We start from the raw sequence: 18,060 nt of genomic DNA, 5'->3' as shown, positions 1-18,060 counted from the left end.
ATTTTTTTACTTTTAGATTTCTTATTTTTATAATATTTCCCTCAAAATTTAGACCCTCAATTTAACCATTTCTATCCCATCAATTATGATTTGATTTAGTCCCGTAATTTTCTCCAATAGGAAATTTTCTCTTGTTCATCTTTTATCTTGTAGAATAATTTCACCTTGTTAAACTTGCTTGTTTTGAAGCTTTTGTTGTTTTGCTAATATCTGTTATAAGGAAAATGGAGTCAGTATTATATCAATCACCAAATCTTTAGCATTTTTTTGCCTATATTGTCTCTTCATTGATTTTATCCCCCAAGAAAGGAACTTTAACATAATCATTCCAACAAAACATTACCATCTCAATCAAAGGTGTAAGTTTGAAAAATTTTGTTTTTGTTCAATTTTTTTTTCAATGATCATACATGTCTGAAAACTTTTTTTTGTTTGTTTTTAATGATCAGATCATCAGAGAAAGAAACGGAAGGGCCATCCTTTGCCAATAAAGAGGCTGATGAGAGCTGTACTGGAATGGTGTCCGGAAAAGTTGCAGACATTCATACAGAACTGAAGAACAACATTGAATCCTTGAAAACCGAACTCAGAAAAGCTAAGGAATTGGAAGCGATTTTGGCTGAAAAAGAAACTTCATTTCGTAAATAGAAAAACGAGTTAATTCAGTTGAGATCCTTTGAATCCGAAGCAATAGATTTGTTGTCTCAAGGGAAGAAGAGAATCCATGAATTGGAGGAAGAAATCGAGAAAAGTAAAGAATCCGAGAAGAAGATATATAATTCTTTCGTTGCTCAATCGGAAGAGTATAAGCAAACCCAGATTTCCCTGGAGAAATCCAAGCAAGAAATCAAGTTCCTCCTGGAGAAATCCGAAGGTTCATCCGAGGTTGCATCACAGAGTTCCATGGGGGATGACCATTTAGAGAGGCTCGAATCCGAGATTCAATTAACAAAAGAAAATTTACGTTCTGCATTGGAGAAAGAGAGTTTGTTCATTGAAGGCAAAGAGGTTAGCCGAGGAAGTGGACTCGTTGAAGAGTCAACTCAAATCTACCATTGAAGCCGAAGAAAACAACAAAAAGGCCATGGATGATTTAGCCATGGCGTTGAAGGAAGTGAAAGCCGAAGCAGATGAAACCAATGAGAAATTCCTTTTCACAAACCTTGAGCTTGAGAACACAAAAGGGGAAGTCCAAAACTTGAAGCTTCAGCTCAGGAGTATGGAGGAAAAGTACATCGAATCAAAGAAACAGAGGTATTCAAAAACATTTCAGAGAGATTAAGGGTTGAAGCCGAAGAAACCCAATTGGCGTGGAATGAAAAAGAGAAAGGATTCGTCAAATGCATAAAAAAAGGTTGAAAATGAAAGGAATGCAGCACAAGAGGAGAGCAAAGCATTGCTTGAATCACTCAGAGAAACTGAAAACATGAACCTAAAGTGTCATAACCATTTTTTTGTAAAATAATTATTTATTATTTTTAAAAACGATTATAAATTTTAATTTGTAAAAAATGGTGATTTGGAATTAATTTGAATTAATCGAATGGGAGTCGCCATCAACCTTTGGGTTAGATAAGTCGAATACCTAAAAACGTATTTTAAAAACAATTTAAAGAAAAAATCGTTTTTAAGATAAAAACTCGTATGTGTTTACCAAAGATTTATTTAAACAGGTTCGGGAGTCTATTACGTGTAGGGAAGGACTAACACCCCACAACGCCCAAAAATTGGTACTGTGTCGCTTACATATCGTCGTGATGGTGGAAACTATAAATCGCATCGATAATTAAAATGTGATCCATTTATTAAAATTTAATTAATTTACTTCGAATAAATTAATTACAGAAAATTCTTTAACTCGAAAAGAAATATCGAAATTAGTAATCCTCTATCGGGAAAGCTAACTCGACTATTTCTTGTCAATAAAAGAATATTCCCTCATTGATAAATATGCGAATCGAATATAAATAAAATTAATGTTTGCATTCGAATAAAAGGAAATAAATAGTGAGTTAAAAATAACACACACATTGCATCATTAAAATAAATTAATTAGTAAAAGAAAATGAATTTATTTTAAGTTCGTATTTATTCGAATGTTGTATTGGATTGTACCACTTCGATCAAGTAGTATTTTCCACGCCCGTTCTACAAATTCACGTTCTTAAAAAATTTGAATAAATAACATAAAATGTTGGCAATTAGATATTTTACAAATAAGTCATATGTAATCACATTGAATAAAATGGAATAAACATTAATAATACATTTTCATACATGAATATACAAAGGCAAAAATTAAATTTAATTAATAAGTATATAATTGTATATGATACAACATGTGTATGAAATAAAATAAAAATAAATTAGTGTATGTATAAGTATATTTGAAACATTATATATGTACATAAATATTATAGCATATGTTAAAATATATACATGAAAATATGACATACAAATAACATAAAATAAATAAACTTTATAGACAAGTGACTAAAATGCATAAATTTAAAATACAATATCATAATCATAAAATAAAATAAAAAGAATCAATCGGTGACTAAAATAAAAAAGAATAAAATCAGTAGTTAAATTCATAATAAGCAAAATAATATACATAGTGACCAAATTGAAACAAGATAAAACATAATGTCCATATCAAAACAAACTAAGAAAACGAGTCATCTAGGGACTATAATATAAACGATGGAAAAGTAAAGGCTTGGAATAGGATAACATAACTTTTCATTTAATGGCTACAACAGAACGTTACAAATACACGGGGACCTATAGTGCGATTTACCCTAAAAATATGAGAAACACGGGTGAGTTTCTCAATATGCAGGGACTAAATATGCCATTAGCCCCTTAAAACTCAGAAAACACGGGAATAGGGTGCCCAAAACGACTGTGTTTTGCGTTATATATATATATATAATTTAAAGGCCAAAAGGCCATCCCCTTTCATTTGCATCGGTTTCAAACCGAGTGAGGGGAGAGAGAGCTTCAAACGCTCTCAACTCTCTCATCCACAGAGAGAAGAAGCAATGGCCACCTGCTGAACTCACGGCGGAGTTCACGGTGGCCTGTGGTGGTCGGAGAGAGGAAAACATCCCAAATTCATCCTCTCATCCTACCCAACCCGAAAAACCACCTCACTTAGCACAAATCTCACCATAAAATCCTAGATCTAGAGTTTTACCTTCGAAGGTTATGACGATCGGCGACCGACGGGCTCCTAGACCTTTAAATCGAGGTAAGACTCTCTTCTCTTCTCTCTTTTTCTTTTTGTTTCGGTGGTTGTTTTGATTTTTTCCTAGGTTTTCTCTCTTTTTCTTTTTTTACCGAATGGTTCCCTCTTTTTAATATGTTCTCTGCTTTTTTTATCTCCCCCCTCGTATGTGGTGATTGATTTGTGAGATAAATCACCCTTTTTTCATTTGGTGTGATGAATTTGAGTGCTCAAAATAGGATAATAATATCCTATATTTCTAGGATAATAATTTCTAATTTTTTGACTTGGATGGGTCACTCTTGGTTTAGGTGGCTGACGTCAAAGACTATCGGAGAGGGGAGCAACAAAGGACGGTGGTAGCAGAAGCTAAAAGGTCTACTGTATTTAAGGTTTAGAAACCCTAATTCCAATCTGGGTCACTGAGCGAGTCTGGAGCTGGGCCTCGGGTCGAGGCTTGATCTTGTAAACGGGTCAGGCTGGTTCAGGGTATTGGGCCATTGGCTGGTCTGTTGTAGTTAGGCTTGAGGATTAGCCTACATTTCTTGTAATTTAGGGTTCTAGCAAGCCTATAAATATGTAACAAAATAATTAATAATAATAATAATAAAATAAATAATAATAAAAAGAAGACCCGGACAAAAACGAGTGTCTACAGCTGCCCCTCTTTGCATATTCTTGTATTAACAAGAACAAGGCAAAGACGACAAGACATCACGTTTTTGTCTGGTTCTCTCCCTTTTAAACTTAGAAATTGGATAATGTTGGTTGTTGGGGATGACACTACTCATACGTGATGAAGATTTCGGGTCGTCTAAGGGTGATACAGTTCCTACATGATGAGGAAATCTGATTGAGGGATGACACTGCTCATACATGATGAAGAGTTCTTGGCCATCTTTAGGAAGGGTGATAACTCGGTTCCTACGCGATGAGGACGGCTGGTTATCTAGGGGTGACACGGCTCCTATGCGATGAGGAGATCTGGTCGGGGGATGACATGGCTCATACGTGATGAAGAGTTCTGGCCATCTTTAGGAAAGGCGATCACATGGTTCCTACGTGATGAGGACGTCTGGTTATCTAGGGGTGACACGACTCATACGTGATGAAGAGATCTGGTCAGGAGATGACACGGCTCATACGTGATGAAGAGTTCTAGCCATCTTTAGGGATAATGATTTCAAAAGAAACCAACTCAAAGATGATGTTTCAAAAGAAACATACTCAAAGATTGTAAATTTTGTTTCTAAAGAAACAAACTCAAGGATTTTTCTCAAAAGAAACAATCTCAAAGGTTGGTTTTTTCATTAAAAATTGTCTCAAGAGACAAAATTTGTTTTTAAAGAAATAGAATCACAGATGATTTTGTTAAGAGACACAATCTCAAAGATTTTTCTCAAGAAAAACTGTCTCAAGAGAGACAAAACTTTGTTTCAAAAGAAACAAACTCAAAGATTTTGGTTTCAAAAGAAATGACTCAAAGATTTTTTCACGAAATTGTCTTAAGAGAAACAAAACTTTGGTTCAAAAGAAACAGACTCAAATTTTTTTCAAAAGAAACAACTCAAAGATTTTTATTTCAAAAGAAACAACTCACAGATTTTTATTTCAAAAGAAACAACTCACAGACTTTTGTTTCAAGAGAAACAAACTCAAAGATAGGTTTTGTTTCAAGGGAAACAATCTCAAAGATGTTTGTTTTAAGAGAAATTGTCTTAAAAGAGACAAGAATTTGTTTTCATTAAAACATATTTAAAGATTTTTCTTCAAAAGGAACTGTCTCAAAATAGACAAAATTTTGTTTCCAAAGAAACATACTCAAAGATTCTTTCAAAAGAAACTTTCTCAAAAGAGACAAAATTTTGTTATCAAAGAAACATACTCAAAGATTTTTCATTTTGTTTTAGGTGAAACAGACTCAAAGATTTTTTAATAAAATCTGTCTCAAGAGAGACAAAGTTTTGTTTCAAAAGAAATAGACTCAAAGATCCTTTGTTTCAAAAGAAACGACTCAAAGATGATGTATATTTCCAGTGAAACAAATTCATAATTTGGAAAATTGTCTCAAGTGAGACAACATTTGTTTTTAGAGAAATTGTCTCAAACGAGACAAAAATTGTTTTTGAGAAAAATTATCTCAAGCGAGACAAAATTTTGTTTCAAGAAAAACACCCTCAAAGGTGGTAAAAAGTCTGCTTGTTCCTGCATCTTGAGGAAATGTCTTGATTGTTGACTTCAGGAAGCCAAATCATTGCTTCTTCAAGTTAGAGACATCTGGTCATTTCCGAGCTTTGATTTCCTGAAAGATAAAAATGATGTATTTATGGATGCCTAATCTTTGATATTATGATGGATGTCAAGATGAAATTTATTTGAAGTTTTATTGAATTTGTCCTCAAGAGAGGAGAAAATTGTCTTTAATATACATGATGATAAATGGTTGATGCAAAATTTATGTATCATATATGTATGTGTATGTCTATATGTATGTATGTATGTATTGATGTATTTTTTTCTTAATCTGTAAGGAGAATGGTTGCGAAAGCAGTCTTCACTCTATCATTGATTCAGTTTGTCTGCATTTCCACCAGAGAGTACTCTTGCAAACCTCGACCTGAGACAATTTGTTTCATTGCCCCATCAAAATTTGCCTTGTAAATTTAGATTCTCTTGCCCCAGCTTCGATCCTGAGCCTATGAGATATTCGTTGAATTCCAATATACTTCCAGAGAACTTATCTTGTTTGAAAATGCTTTTCTTCCTTTGAATTTTCAAAACTTAGAAAAATATCAAAAGGATGTTCATTGGATTTCAAAAGAATCAACTGCTCTTTAATTTTTAATAGCTGCAAATCTTTGACAAATATCAAGATCGAAAGGTTGGTTTTGAGGTTGACTACCTAAATTCTAAGGTTTGTTTCATCGATTGGTCCTCGTGAAGATCATAGCATGCCCCTCTTTCTGAGTTTGGCATTTCGATCGGAGGCAAATAAAATGGCACAACTAGCATAGTTAATTACTAGACTCTTTAGAATACTTCTATTTCAGTTCTCTGAAATCTTCCATTTGTTCAAGCTTCGTAGACTTACCTAGAGAAGGTAGTGTAGAAATATCGGTCTAAAAATAAGATTTCTGAGTGCTCGTGTAAAGTCGACTATAACAGGTGTTCCTCAACTCCCTTAGTCCATATTCACCGAAACTTCTTATTTAGTAATTTTGATTTAATTTGCCATTGCTTGGCTAACTAGATTCAGCTTTATTGTACATATATTTTTATAATTGCCTTTGTTCGGCTAGCTGAAGGATTCACGTCGTCACAAAGTCTTCGACTTGACAACCATAGTGGAGCATACACTGGATTGACAAGTACCCGATCAATGTCATGGTTTGAATGCAATCTATTCATAAAGCCAGGGCTTTCGAGTTTCCTCTATAACCAATTGATTTAGCAGAATAGCTCAGCTTTATTGTATACATATATAATATAATATTTTGAGTATACGGATTCCATTTCTTAAGCTTGTTGAGGAGAACCTGTTATAGTCTTAGTGTTTGTTGAAAATTTCCTCGTTAGAGTTCAATTTCCAAGCAACTGACCTGAACTAGATTCATCTACTTGACCATTCCATATGAGAAGATCATGATCATCATTGAACGTCACTAGCAGAAGTAGAAACTAATTTTCTTTGCAATCTCATGTGCTAGTTGTCCCATTTTGTCCGCTCCTAAAACATACCTGAACGCCAAGATGATTGACTGTCCATGGTAGCAAATGGTTAGCTTGGTCCTTGCAAGAGAAAGGTATATAGTCTGGTGTAGGATTAGGATTAAGAAGTCCTTGTTTTGCTGGGAGTTCAATCTTGTCATTTGTCATAAATTTACAACCTCAATTATTAAAAAGCCTTTTAATTAAAAATGATATACAAAGAATTCAATATTAAAATTTGCTCATTGTTATTTCCTAAGAAGTAAGCATTTTATTGAAAATGTTTAAAAGTCAAGTGATTTACAAACATTTAAACATAAGAAGAACAAAAGAAAAATAAATTCAAACAAGATGTCATGCATGAGAATGCAACAAAATCTCCTGATGGATGCCCCGGCCGACTTCCGATCATAATGCCCCATCACACATTGAACATTAATGCCCCTGAATCGATCAGATCTTAGACCTTGCGCTTCAATGTCCTACAATTCTCAGTGGTGTGCCCTGAGCTCCCAATGTAATAGCTGCATATGGCGTTAATATCATGGTCTTCAGGATATGGGACTTCTCTTGGTTTGGACCGAACTGGAGTCACCAGATTCATCTCAACTAGCGCTGGGAGAAACTCCTCATATGTCATTGGAATTATACTGATGTGAGTTTTTTCATAGAATGTCTTATGAGAATTGGTCCCCCAGACTAGCTAGATAAGACCCCTCAATGTTAATCTCAGTTATTTCCTCATTGTCGGTACGACTAGTGCCTCATATCTGGTCATTCTTGATTACTCTTTCGATCATTTCTCCACACATGACGATGTTAGAGAAACTCTTGGTGGTAGCTCCTATCATGTAGTCGATATATGGAGACTTCAACGTATCAATGAATAGAGTGATGAACTCTCTTTCAGTCATTAGTGGATGTACTTGAGATGCGACATCCCTCTATCGTTGAGCATATTATCAGAAGTTCTCCACCATTCTTCATCTCCATATTCTACAGTGTTGTTCGATCAGGGGCTATATCGATCATGTGCTTGTATTGACTCAGAAAGGCACTAGCCAAATCATTCCAAGAGCGGATTTGAGTACGACTCAGTTGATTGTACCACCTTGAAGCGGGTCCAATTAAAATGGCTTGGAAGCAGTGAATCAATATATGATCATTGTTTGTGTACCCATTCATTCTTTGAATAAACATTGTGAGATGGGCATTAGGGCAACTGGTTCCACTGTATTTTTCAAAGTCGGGCATCTTGAATTTGGGCGAAAACACCAAGTTAGGAACTAGTACTAATTCTGTTGCATCAATTCCGTGGTGAGAGCTCTGTCCTCTCATTCCCTGGAATGTCTCTCTGCACCACTATTTCAGATTCTCCGGGATCTCATTGTTGACTCTCTTCATCTTATTAGAATTTGGCATGTTGTGATTAGTAGAATTACCCTGAGGATTTATCACATTTGTACGAGCTTTAGTGGCTGATAAGCTTACTTGGCGGCTTGGAAGCTTGTGGGGTGAAATAATTATTTAGGGACTAGCACGGGCTATCACACATTCGGATGTTCCTCCAATCAAGGAAATCTTCTCTTTGCCTCTTTCTTGGTTGATCCCAGCCAATTTTTCTACCATTTGACACATTAGGTCGCTTTGATTTTGCAAGATACGATCCATGGTGACCTTTTGTGCCTGCTCCATTTTAACTTCCCACTCTGCTTGAATATTTTACAAACTCTCTTCCAGCTCTTTCTTCAATTGCTCGAATTTTGCATACATTCTCAGTATTGTGTGAATGCAGTTACACCGTTAGAAACACTTCCTCAAAGTTTCCCACAAGGTATGATTAATGCGTGTAAAAACACTTAAATGAATATTATGCAGAATGCAATGATGCAAATGCAAATGCAAATGCAAAAATGTTGATCCCAACGATGAATATTGTAGAATAATTTTCACCAGAAATAAAAACCTTCACATTACAAGACAATCCACTTCGCATACATGCCTTCACTTAGATGTTGAGTTTGAAGTGGATAATTGCTTCGTCTTGGATCTTCGTCCAAAAAAATGATATCCCTCAATGCTCTGTAACCTAACTCAGGTGATGCCCCTACGGTGTTGAAGTCAGTGCATCGCTCTTTGATGACTAGCGATGAAATAATTATAGATGAGAATCTATTGTTGGATTACTCTTCGAATCAATGAATCATCATTTTAGTCCCAAATAATGCACGATCTTCGAGCAAACCTCCTTCTTGTATTTTGAGCTTCTTTTAACCCTCGGTGCATGCCTGTAAACACGACTGCTTGATTGAAAATTTTCACCTCTTCTTGTGAAAATTTTCTCTCGAATATCCCCTTACGGATCAACACTTTTGCATTATGTCATGATAATGCAATGCAATGCAATGCAAAGAATGATGAAAAATGACAAACAAATGAGAAAAAAATGAGTTAGTATACACAAACAAAAGAAAAGAAATTAGTCAGTACAAGCAAGATAATCAATAGAGTTAAAAGATGCTATCTACAGATAAATATAACACCTACCCAATCATGATATCTACCCGAACATGCTTTAATTAAATAACATTCCTACCCGGACATGCTATCTTCCCAAAATGATATTTTCAAGAAATGATCCTAACCGCATGATATCTAGTTCGCATGCTTTTATTCAAAAAGAAAACAAATTCTACGAACTTAAAGTAAAAGATAAGGGTTTAGAAATATTCCTCCTTTGTGTACACCTATTTTGGGTACCTACGAACGGACAGAGGTTCGGTATGACTATACCTAGGGTGACCGTTCTATAGCTCACTATATGCATGGTTTTGGCTCTAACAGGAACATGGTACTCGAATTATCCTTGATGTCGGTGCCCCCTTGGGCTGCCAGACCCTCGATCCTCACCCATTACAGGTTTCGAACGGAACGAGTTCAATTCGAGGGGATTCACTACCTTATACCCATACGAGGAATAAATCCCTACGAAGGTATAAAATGTGTATCCCATGGGTTATTTGCTAAAACTCATACGAAGAATAAATTCTTACGAGAGTAAAACAATCACCCTGACTAATTTGGATCAAAGCTCGTGCCTAGAGCTGATGTTATGCAAATGCAGTGATGTGTGTGAGGAGGAACATACCTGCCTTCGACTCAAAAGGAAAACAAAACAAGGAAAAAATGATAAAATCTTGACAAAGCTGAAAGACAAAAATAAAATGTTAGTATGACAAAAAATGAAGCAATTAAAAATTTCAATAAACGGATCATAAGTTAACTATGGACTCAAACTTATAATTTTGACCACAACGACAATGTGTAAGCGACCTACAGCTTGACTCTCTAAAAAAACTCCTCAGCAGAGTCGCCAAGCTGTCATAACCATTTTTTTTGTAAAATAATTATTTATTATTTTTAAAAACGATTATGACTTTTAATTTGTAAAAAATGGTAATTTGGAATTAATTTGAATTAAATCGAATGTGAGTCGCCATCGACCTTTGGGTTAGGTAGGTCGAATACCTAAAAACGTATTTTAAAAACAATTTAAAGAAAAAATCGTTTTTAAGATAAAAATTGGTATGTGTTTACCAAAGATTTATTTAGACAGGTTCGAGAGTCTATTACGTGTAGGGAATGACTAACACCCCACAACGCCCAAAAATTGGTACTGTGTCACTTACATATCGTCGTGATGGTGGAAACTATAAATCGCATCGATAATTAAAATTTGATCCATTTATTGAAATTTAATTAATTTGCTTCGAATAAATTAATTACAGAAAATTCTTTAACTCGAAAAGAAATATCGAAATTAGTAATCCTCTATCGTGAAAGCTAACTCGACTATTTCTTGTCAATAAAAGAATATTCCCTCATTGATAAATATGCGAATCGAATATAAATAAAATTAATGTTTGCTTTCGAATAAAAGGAAATAAATAGTGAATTAAAAATAACACACACATTGCATCATTAAAATAAATTAATTAGTAAAAGAAAATGGATTTATTTTAAGTTCGTATTTGTTCGAATGTCGTATTGGTTTGTACCACTTCGATCAAGTAGTATTTTCCACGCCCGTTCTACAAATTCACGTTCTTGAAAAATTCGAATAAATAACATAAAATGTTGGCAATTAGATATTTTACAAATAAGTCATATGTAATCACATTGAATAAAATGGAATAAGCATTAATAATACATTTTCATACATGAATATACAAAGGCAAAAATTAAATTTAATTAATAAGTATATAATTGTATATGATACAACATGTGTATGAAATAAAATAAAAATAAATTAGTATGTATAAGTATATTTGAAACATGATATATGTACATAAATATTATAGCATATGTTAAAATATATACATGAAAATATGACATACAAATAACAAAAAATAAATAAACTTTATAGACAAGTGACTAAAATGCATAAATCTAAAATACAATATTAGAATCATAAAATAAAATAAAAAGAATCAATCGGTGACTAAAATAAAAAAGAATAAAATCAGTAGTTAAATTCATAATAAGCAAAATAATATACATAGTGACCAAATTGAAACAAGATAAAACATAATGTCCATATCAAAACAAACTAAGAAAACGAGTCATCTAGGGACTATAATATAAACGATGGAAAAGTAAAGGCTTGAAATAGGATAACATAACTTTTCATTTAATGGCTACAACAGAACGTTACAAATACACGGGGACCTATAGTGCGATTTATCCTAAAAATATGAGAAACACGGGTGAGTTTCTCAACCTGTAGGGACTAAATATGCCATTAGCCCCTTAAAACTCAGAAAACACGGGAATAGGGTGCCCAAAACGACTGCGTTTTGCGTTATATATATATATATATATATAATTTAAAGGCCAAAAGGCCATCCCCTTTCATTTGCATCGGTTTCAAACCGAGTGAGGGGAGAGAGACCTTCAAAAGCTCTCAACTCTCTCCTCCTCAGAGAGAAGAAGCAATGGCCACCTGCTGATCTCACGGCGGAGTTCACGGTGGCCTGTGGTGGTCGGAGAGAGGAAAACACCCCAAATTCATCCTCTCATCCTACCCAACCCGAAAAACCACCCCACTTAGCACAAATCTCACCATAAAACCCTAGATCTAGAGTTTTACCTTCGAATGTTATGACGACCGGCGACCGGCAGGCTCCTAGACCTTTAAACCGAGGTAAGACTCTATCATCTTCTCCATTTTTCTTTTTGTTTCGGTGGTTATTTTGATTTTTTCCTAGGTTTTCTCTCTTTTTCTTTTTTTTTTACCGAATGGTTCCCCCTTTTTAATAAGTTCTCTGCTTTTTTTATCTCCCCCCTCGCATGTGGTGATTGATTTGTGAGATAAATCCCCCCTTTTTTCATTTGGTGTGATAGATTTGAGTGCTCAAAATAGGATAATAATATCCTATATTTCTAGGATAATAATTTTTGATTTTCTGACTTTGATGGGTCACTCTTGGTTCAGGCGGCCGACGTCAGAGACTGTCGGAGAGGGGAGCAACAAAGGACGGCGGCAGCAGAAGCTAAAGGGTCTACTGTATTTAGGGTTTAGAAACCCTAATTCCAATCTAGGTCACTGAGCGGGTCTGGAGTTGGGCCTCGGGTCGGGGCTTGATCTTGTAAATGGGTTAGGCTGGTTCAGGGTACTGGGCCATTGGCTGGTCTGTTGTAGTTAGGCTTGAGGATTGGCTTGTATTACTTGTAATTTAGGGTTCTAGCAGGCCTACAAATATGTAACAAAATAATTAATAATAATAATAATAAAATAAATAATAATAATAATATTAAATAATAAAAAGAAGACCCAGACAAAAACGGGTGTCTACATAAAGGTCAGGGAAGAGAATCAGAAACTGAGGGATATCACAAAACAAGCCATAAATGAAGCAAATCTAGCCAAAGAAGCAGCTACCATTGCCAATGAAGAAAATTCCCAGCTCAAAGACACAATTGCCAAGAAAAAAAAGAAGCTTTGAGTATCATATCACAGGATAACGAAAACCTTAAGATCAACGAAGCAACAACAGTCGACAACATCAGGGATTTGAAGCTGTTGTTGTGCGATGCCAACTGCGAAGCTGATGATCCAGAGCGAGTTAAGAAACAAAAAGCTGCAGCCAATTCTGTAGATAAGGATCATAAAGATTATAAAGAACAACAAGGAAAGAAATCTAAACATAACATATCAAAAAGCGCTTGTTTGAACTTATCATTCCCGAATTACAAAAACAAGGATGCAGATGATGATTCCAAGCTCCCACAGAGAGTAAGTTATGGTGATTCTGACTCGGATTTCTCTGATGATCCACTTAAAGGCTCCATTTTTATACTACTGTTAAATCCCCGAAGACTCCTTCAACATCAAGCTCAAACCATCAAAGGAAAAAGTCTTCTTTGACGGGTGATGAAGCAATGAATGGGGAGGAGTTTGAGCCCGTTGATAAAAGCAATTTCGATGAAGAAATTGATAGGAGCTCTAGGAAGAAGAAAGCTTTGTTAAAAAGGTTTGATGATCTTATAAGGAGAAAAAGTTTTAAAAGACTAGAACAAGCCTCAGATTGAAAATGCCGTTGTGTACGAATATGATTTTCGATTTGTTTGTAAACTTGATTGTGTGGTTTCTTTTTGAAAAAAAATATATTTCTTGTATGCTATATGTTTCAATAAATTATTTCTTTTTTTTAAAAAAAAACGTTGGAGATTTTTTTCCTTATAAATCTGAGATGGATAAATATAATATTTATTCAAAGACTTTCTTGAATTCGAAACTTTAAGGGATAAATAAATCTCTTAACCACTGATATTGTTTAGTTGGTGCAAACACTAAAAATTCTTTTAGTAATGTAAGCAACTGCTACAAAATAATATAACGAAGCTTCACATAAAAATAACGAAGAGAAAGATCGAAGTAGCTATCGAATGATGATAGGTAATAATATTTTGAGAATTTTGTTAGTCATTAAAATTCATAACATGTTTAATTGTTTCATTCAAATTTATATTTTTTTCAAAAATTAAAATTACAAATAAAATTTATGATTTTATTCTTATAAAAATGAAGTATTATTTATTAATTTGAATTTTAAAATATAAAAGTTAAATAATACACTTTATAGTATCATAAAACTTTTAATTGAAATTAGGAACACTCAATCAAAAAACACCAACTCAAATAGAAAAAATATATATAAGAATCAAACTTCCATATATAAACATAAATTACACTTTATTAGTTGCATATGTTACTGAACTATGACCTTTGTTTTAAATTAATCCTTAAACTTTTGAATATTTCAATTTTATCCTCAAACAATGACTCTCACTCTAAATTAGCCCTTAAACATTTGAACATTCCATTTTCATCCTCAAACTTTGACCCCTATTCTAAATTGGTCCCCAAACTTTTGAATCTTCCAATTTCATCTCCACATTCATCCGAATATGTAATTAATTTCAACAATAGTTTAATCTAAAATTTATTTTTTTAAACACATAATAATATAAATTGTCCTAACGATTTATCAACAAGGAATATGATTAATATGTTTGTATAGTTTGAGACGAAATTAAAATGCTCAAAAAGTTTGGGGACTGGTTTAAAATGAAGGTCATAGTTTGGGGATGAAACTGAGATGTTCAAAAGTTTGAAGACTAATTTAGAATGATAGCTATAGTTTAGAGATGAAATTAGAATATTTAAAAGTTTAGAGATAAATTTAGAATAAGGTTCATAATTTGAGGATGTATGATGTAATTAACTCATTAAACTACTAAATTATGAATATTTAGGATTTTTTTAATAATAACTCCTTACTAGAAATAAACAATTACTTAACTATTTACTTTTATGTTAAAATATAAACATATAAAAGAGTATAGATTAATTGAAAAACATGAGTTTAAATAAAGACAACAAATTTGATGTGTCATATTGAGAAAATGAACAAGTTTAGGGGCTAAATCCCTATTTAAATATTTTGTTTATAGTTTTAATTTTTTGGACCTATTTAAATAAATTGTTTGGGTCCAAACAAATCCATATAACAAGATAACCCAAAGGCCAAACTATAAAATCTAGACCCAAAATATTTCCACGTGTATGAATCTAATTCGTTCCGATAAAAGTTTTGGTGTCCCCTATAACACTGTATTATCCCCTCTCTATCTATATATAAACATCCACTGGAAACCCTAACTTTGGAAGGCAGCTACCAGGAGAAGAGTCGAGGCATTTCTTCTGCAGAGACAGAAAGGCGCATCAAACCAAAATGAAGGTTTCTTCTTTTTTTCTTTTCATAATGATAGATAAATATGTATCCTTTTTGGCTTTTTTTATTCTGTTCATTTGTGTTTATTTTTGTTGTTGTTTGTATCAGTTCAACATTGCGAATCCAACTACTGGTTGCCAGAAAAAGCTGGAAATTGATGATGATCAGAAACTGTATTTTCCTTTATTTCTCTCTTCATCCTTTTTTAAACAAATTGTTGAGATTAAGTTTACTTGATTGGTTCAATTTCAATGTTAGTATCAAATTCAATGCTTGTTATATAACCATGAAAATAGTCACATGAATAATTTATGTCTTTTTCCCATTCACACTTCAATCTGTGTTAGCTTTTTTATTTGTATTTATGTTATTTAGGTGGGATTGGATCTTGCAGAGTATATACAGAATGTGAAAAATAAATTAGTTTTTAAGCAAATTAAAAATGTATATTATTTGCTAATGAAATTTGGGTTTTTCGTTATTCAAAGGTCTGCTTTTATGCAACTACGAAAAAAAATTTAATATTTTAATGATTGTCTCTTTTGTCTATAACATTGATTTTGAGTTGTAGATGTAGACTTTCTTACAAACTCAAACAATGTTGACTCTGTTTTATATTGCTGATTAGTCTTTGATGTGATTTGTGAAATGTAAATAATGTTTATATTTCCTAAATCTTGCCAAAAAAATAAGCTTATGGATCTGAATCATAAATCTTGAAACATAACCTTATATGTTTGGTTCTTAAATCACTTTTTTTCCCAATCTAGATATGAAGTGCTGACTTATAATATAGTATTTTGGTGGATTAACATGCTGGATATAATTAACCTGTATTTGACGATGGCAAGAAAAACATAGGCAACAATACCTTATAAGATGATAGCTCAACTTGCGTGCTGTATTGTGATGGTAGTTGCAAGTGTAAATTTATTTTCTTGTTGCAACGCAAGTTGTAACTGTTTATTAAGAGAACTCATCTTGACATCTTAATTTTCAGTCGAGCCTTTTTCGACAAAAGGATCTCACAGGAAGTCAGCGGCGATGCCCTGGGTGAGGTATGTGTCCAAGTTACATCTAACTTTTTCCTTATCTGCCTCAAATTTCTGCTGGTGTGTGTTGGCTTCAAAACTGTGACTTGCTTTCTCCTTAAAATAACATTTAACAGGAGTTTAAGGGCTATGTATTCAAGATCATGGGAGGCTGTGACAAGCAAGGTTTTCCAATGAAGCAGGGTGTTCTCACACCTGGCCGTGTTCGCCTTTTGCTCCACAGGGGTCTGTGGACTCCAAAACTTCTTTCCTTTTGTTTCTTGGTAGTAATCTTTCTTGTATGGATTTTTGGTTCATTGAATGTGTTTTTCTAATTTCCTTTGAACAGGTACCCCGTGCTTCCGTGGGTATGGTAGAAGGAATGGAGAGCGTAGGAGGAAGTCCGTCCGGGGATGCATTGTTAGTCAGGACCTTTCAGTTCTGAACTTGGTTATTGTTAAGAAGGGTGAAAATGATCTTCCTGGATTGACTGACACAGAGAAGCCAAGAATGAGGGGTCCGAAGAGAGCCTCGAAGATCAGAAAGTTGTTCAACCTCTCAAAGGAGGATGATGTTCGGAAGTATGTTAATACCTATCGCCGAACCTTTACAACGAAATCTGGTGAGTACAAAGTGATCCTTTGAGCATAAGTTTCCTAGAGGTGTTCTTCATTTATAATATATATCATTTGATAGAAGCTGCCCGTGAATTGGAAATAACATTCACGTTATTGAAATGCAGGTAAGAAAGTCAGCAAGGCCCCCAAAATTCAGAGGTTGGTGACGCCTTTGACCTTGCAGAGGAAGCGTGCCAGAATTGCAGAGAAGAAGAAGAGAGTTGCAAAGGCCAAGGCAGATGCTGCTGAGTACCAGAAGCTCCTTGCTCAGAGGTTGAAGGAGCAGCGTGAGCGCAGGAGTGAGAGCTTGGCCAAGAAGAGATCCAGGCTCTCTGCTGCATCTAAGCCTTCCATCGCTGCTTAACTTTGTGTCAGTAGTTGAATGCGGATTCTAAAATAGCATTTATATTTGGATGTGATTTTGATTATTCAATTTCCAAGAGTATGACTTTGTGGGTTTAAGTTGAACAATATGCTTTGAGTTTTAGACATTATGTTTTGGGTGTTTACCTATTCTTCTGGTTAGTTCAGGAATGGTTTAATCACTACCTAATGATAATTAATTCCTGCTAAAGCAGCTATTATATAGGAACTTACTGCCACCTCTTGACAATTAGAGCTGATTCCAACCATTTAACGGCCTCACAAAACTGTGGATATTTCTCGAATGCCAGTTAAGGTCCATGTGCTAGAACTATTAAATCCTTTCAATTTCTTGCTTCTTGTGATCAAAAGCACTTGCACTGAATACTAATAGAATAGGGTGGACTTTTACCGGAAAAGTTAAACTGCTTTTTTTTTCTCAAAGAAAAAACAGGGAAATTGGATTGTGAGAAAAGTAGATGTATAAGCCAAGTAACTATAAATTTCTAACTTTTGGGGCCAGCTTATTTAACCTTTTTGGTAACCACCAGAAAACCATCCAATTGCAGCAACAACAGTTACTTGTTTCAGACATGGCAGCACCAAAATCTAAATACTGCGAAACTGCCTTTTTGTCCTTTTTGGCAGTTGAAGAATACATTACGTTAATGTTGTGAATTAAACAAGTTGAAAGCCCACGTTCTTGTAACAAAATAACTGAGAACAAAAAATCAAAACAAGTGCATAACTATAAAATATTCCCACCTCAATTTCTTCTCTCAAGATCTCTACCGTAGCCACCATCGTAAAGA

The 18,060-nt window shown here is 34.1% G+C and overlaps 2 protein-coding genes across 2 annotated transcripts; both read left to right on the top strand.

Moving 5' to 3' along the window:
• The first annotated feature begins 1,084 nt into the window (after positions 1-1,084).
• Positions 1,085-13,531, top strand: LOC120216290. Its single transcript, XM_039213767.1, has 6 exons — positions 1,085-1,254; positions 2,946-3,081; positions 3,544-3,615; positions 12,435-12,506; positions 12,960-13,235; positions 13,319-13,531. The coding sequence occupies exons 1-6, from the start codon at positions 1,085-1,087 to the stop codon at positions 13,529-13,531; spliced, it is 939 nt and encodes a 312-aa protein (XP_039069698.1).
• A 1,626-nt stretch (positions 13,532-15,157) lies between these two features.
• On the top strand, positions 15,158-17,372 carry LOC120216281 (40S ribosomal protein S6-like). Its single transcript, XM_039213762.1, has 6 exons — positions 15,158-15,243; positions 15,346-15,410; positions 16,238-16,295; positions 16,406-16,514; positions 16,618-16,890; positions 17,011-17,372. Exons 1-6 carry the CDS (start codon positions 15,238-15,240, stop codon positions 17,247-17,249), a joined length of 750 nt encoding a protein of 249 aa, XP_039069693.1. The 5' UTR covers positions 15,158-15,237; the 3' UTR covers positions 17,250-17,372.
• Positions 17,373-18,060: the final 688 nt, after the last annotated feature.

This window comes from Hibiscus syriacus, unplaced genomic scaffold, assembly GCF_006381635.1.
Source record: "Hibiscus syriacus cultivar Baekdansim isolate YM2019G1 unplaced genomic scaffold, ASM638163v2 tig00110160_pilon, whole genome shotgun sequence".
Taxonomy (NCBI): Eukaryota; Viridiplantae; Streptophyta; class Magnoliopsida; order Malvales; family Malvaceae; genus Hibiscus; species Hibiscus syriacus.
This window is presented reverse-complemented; position numbering and strand designations above follow the sequence as displayed.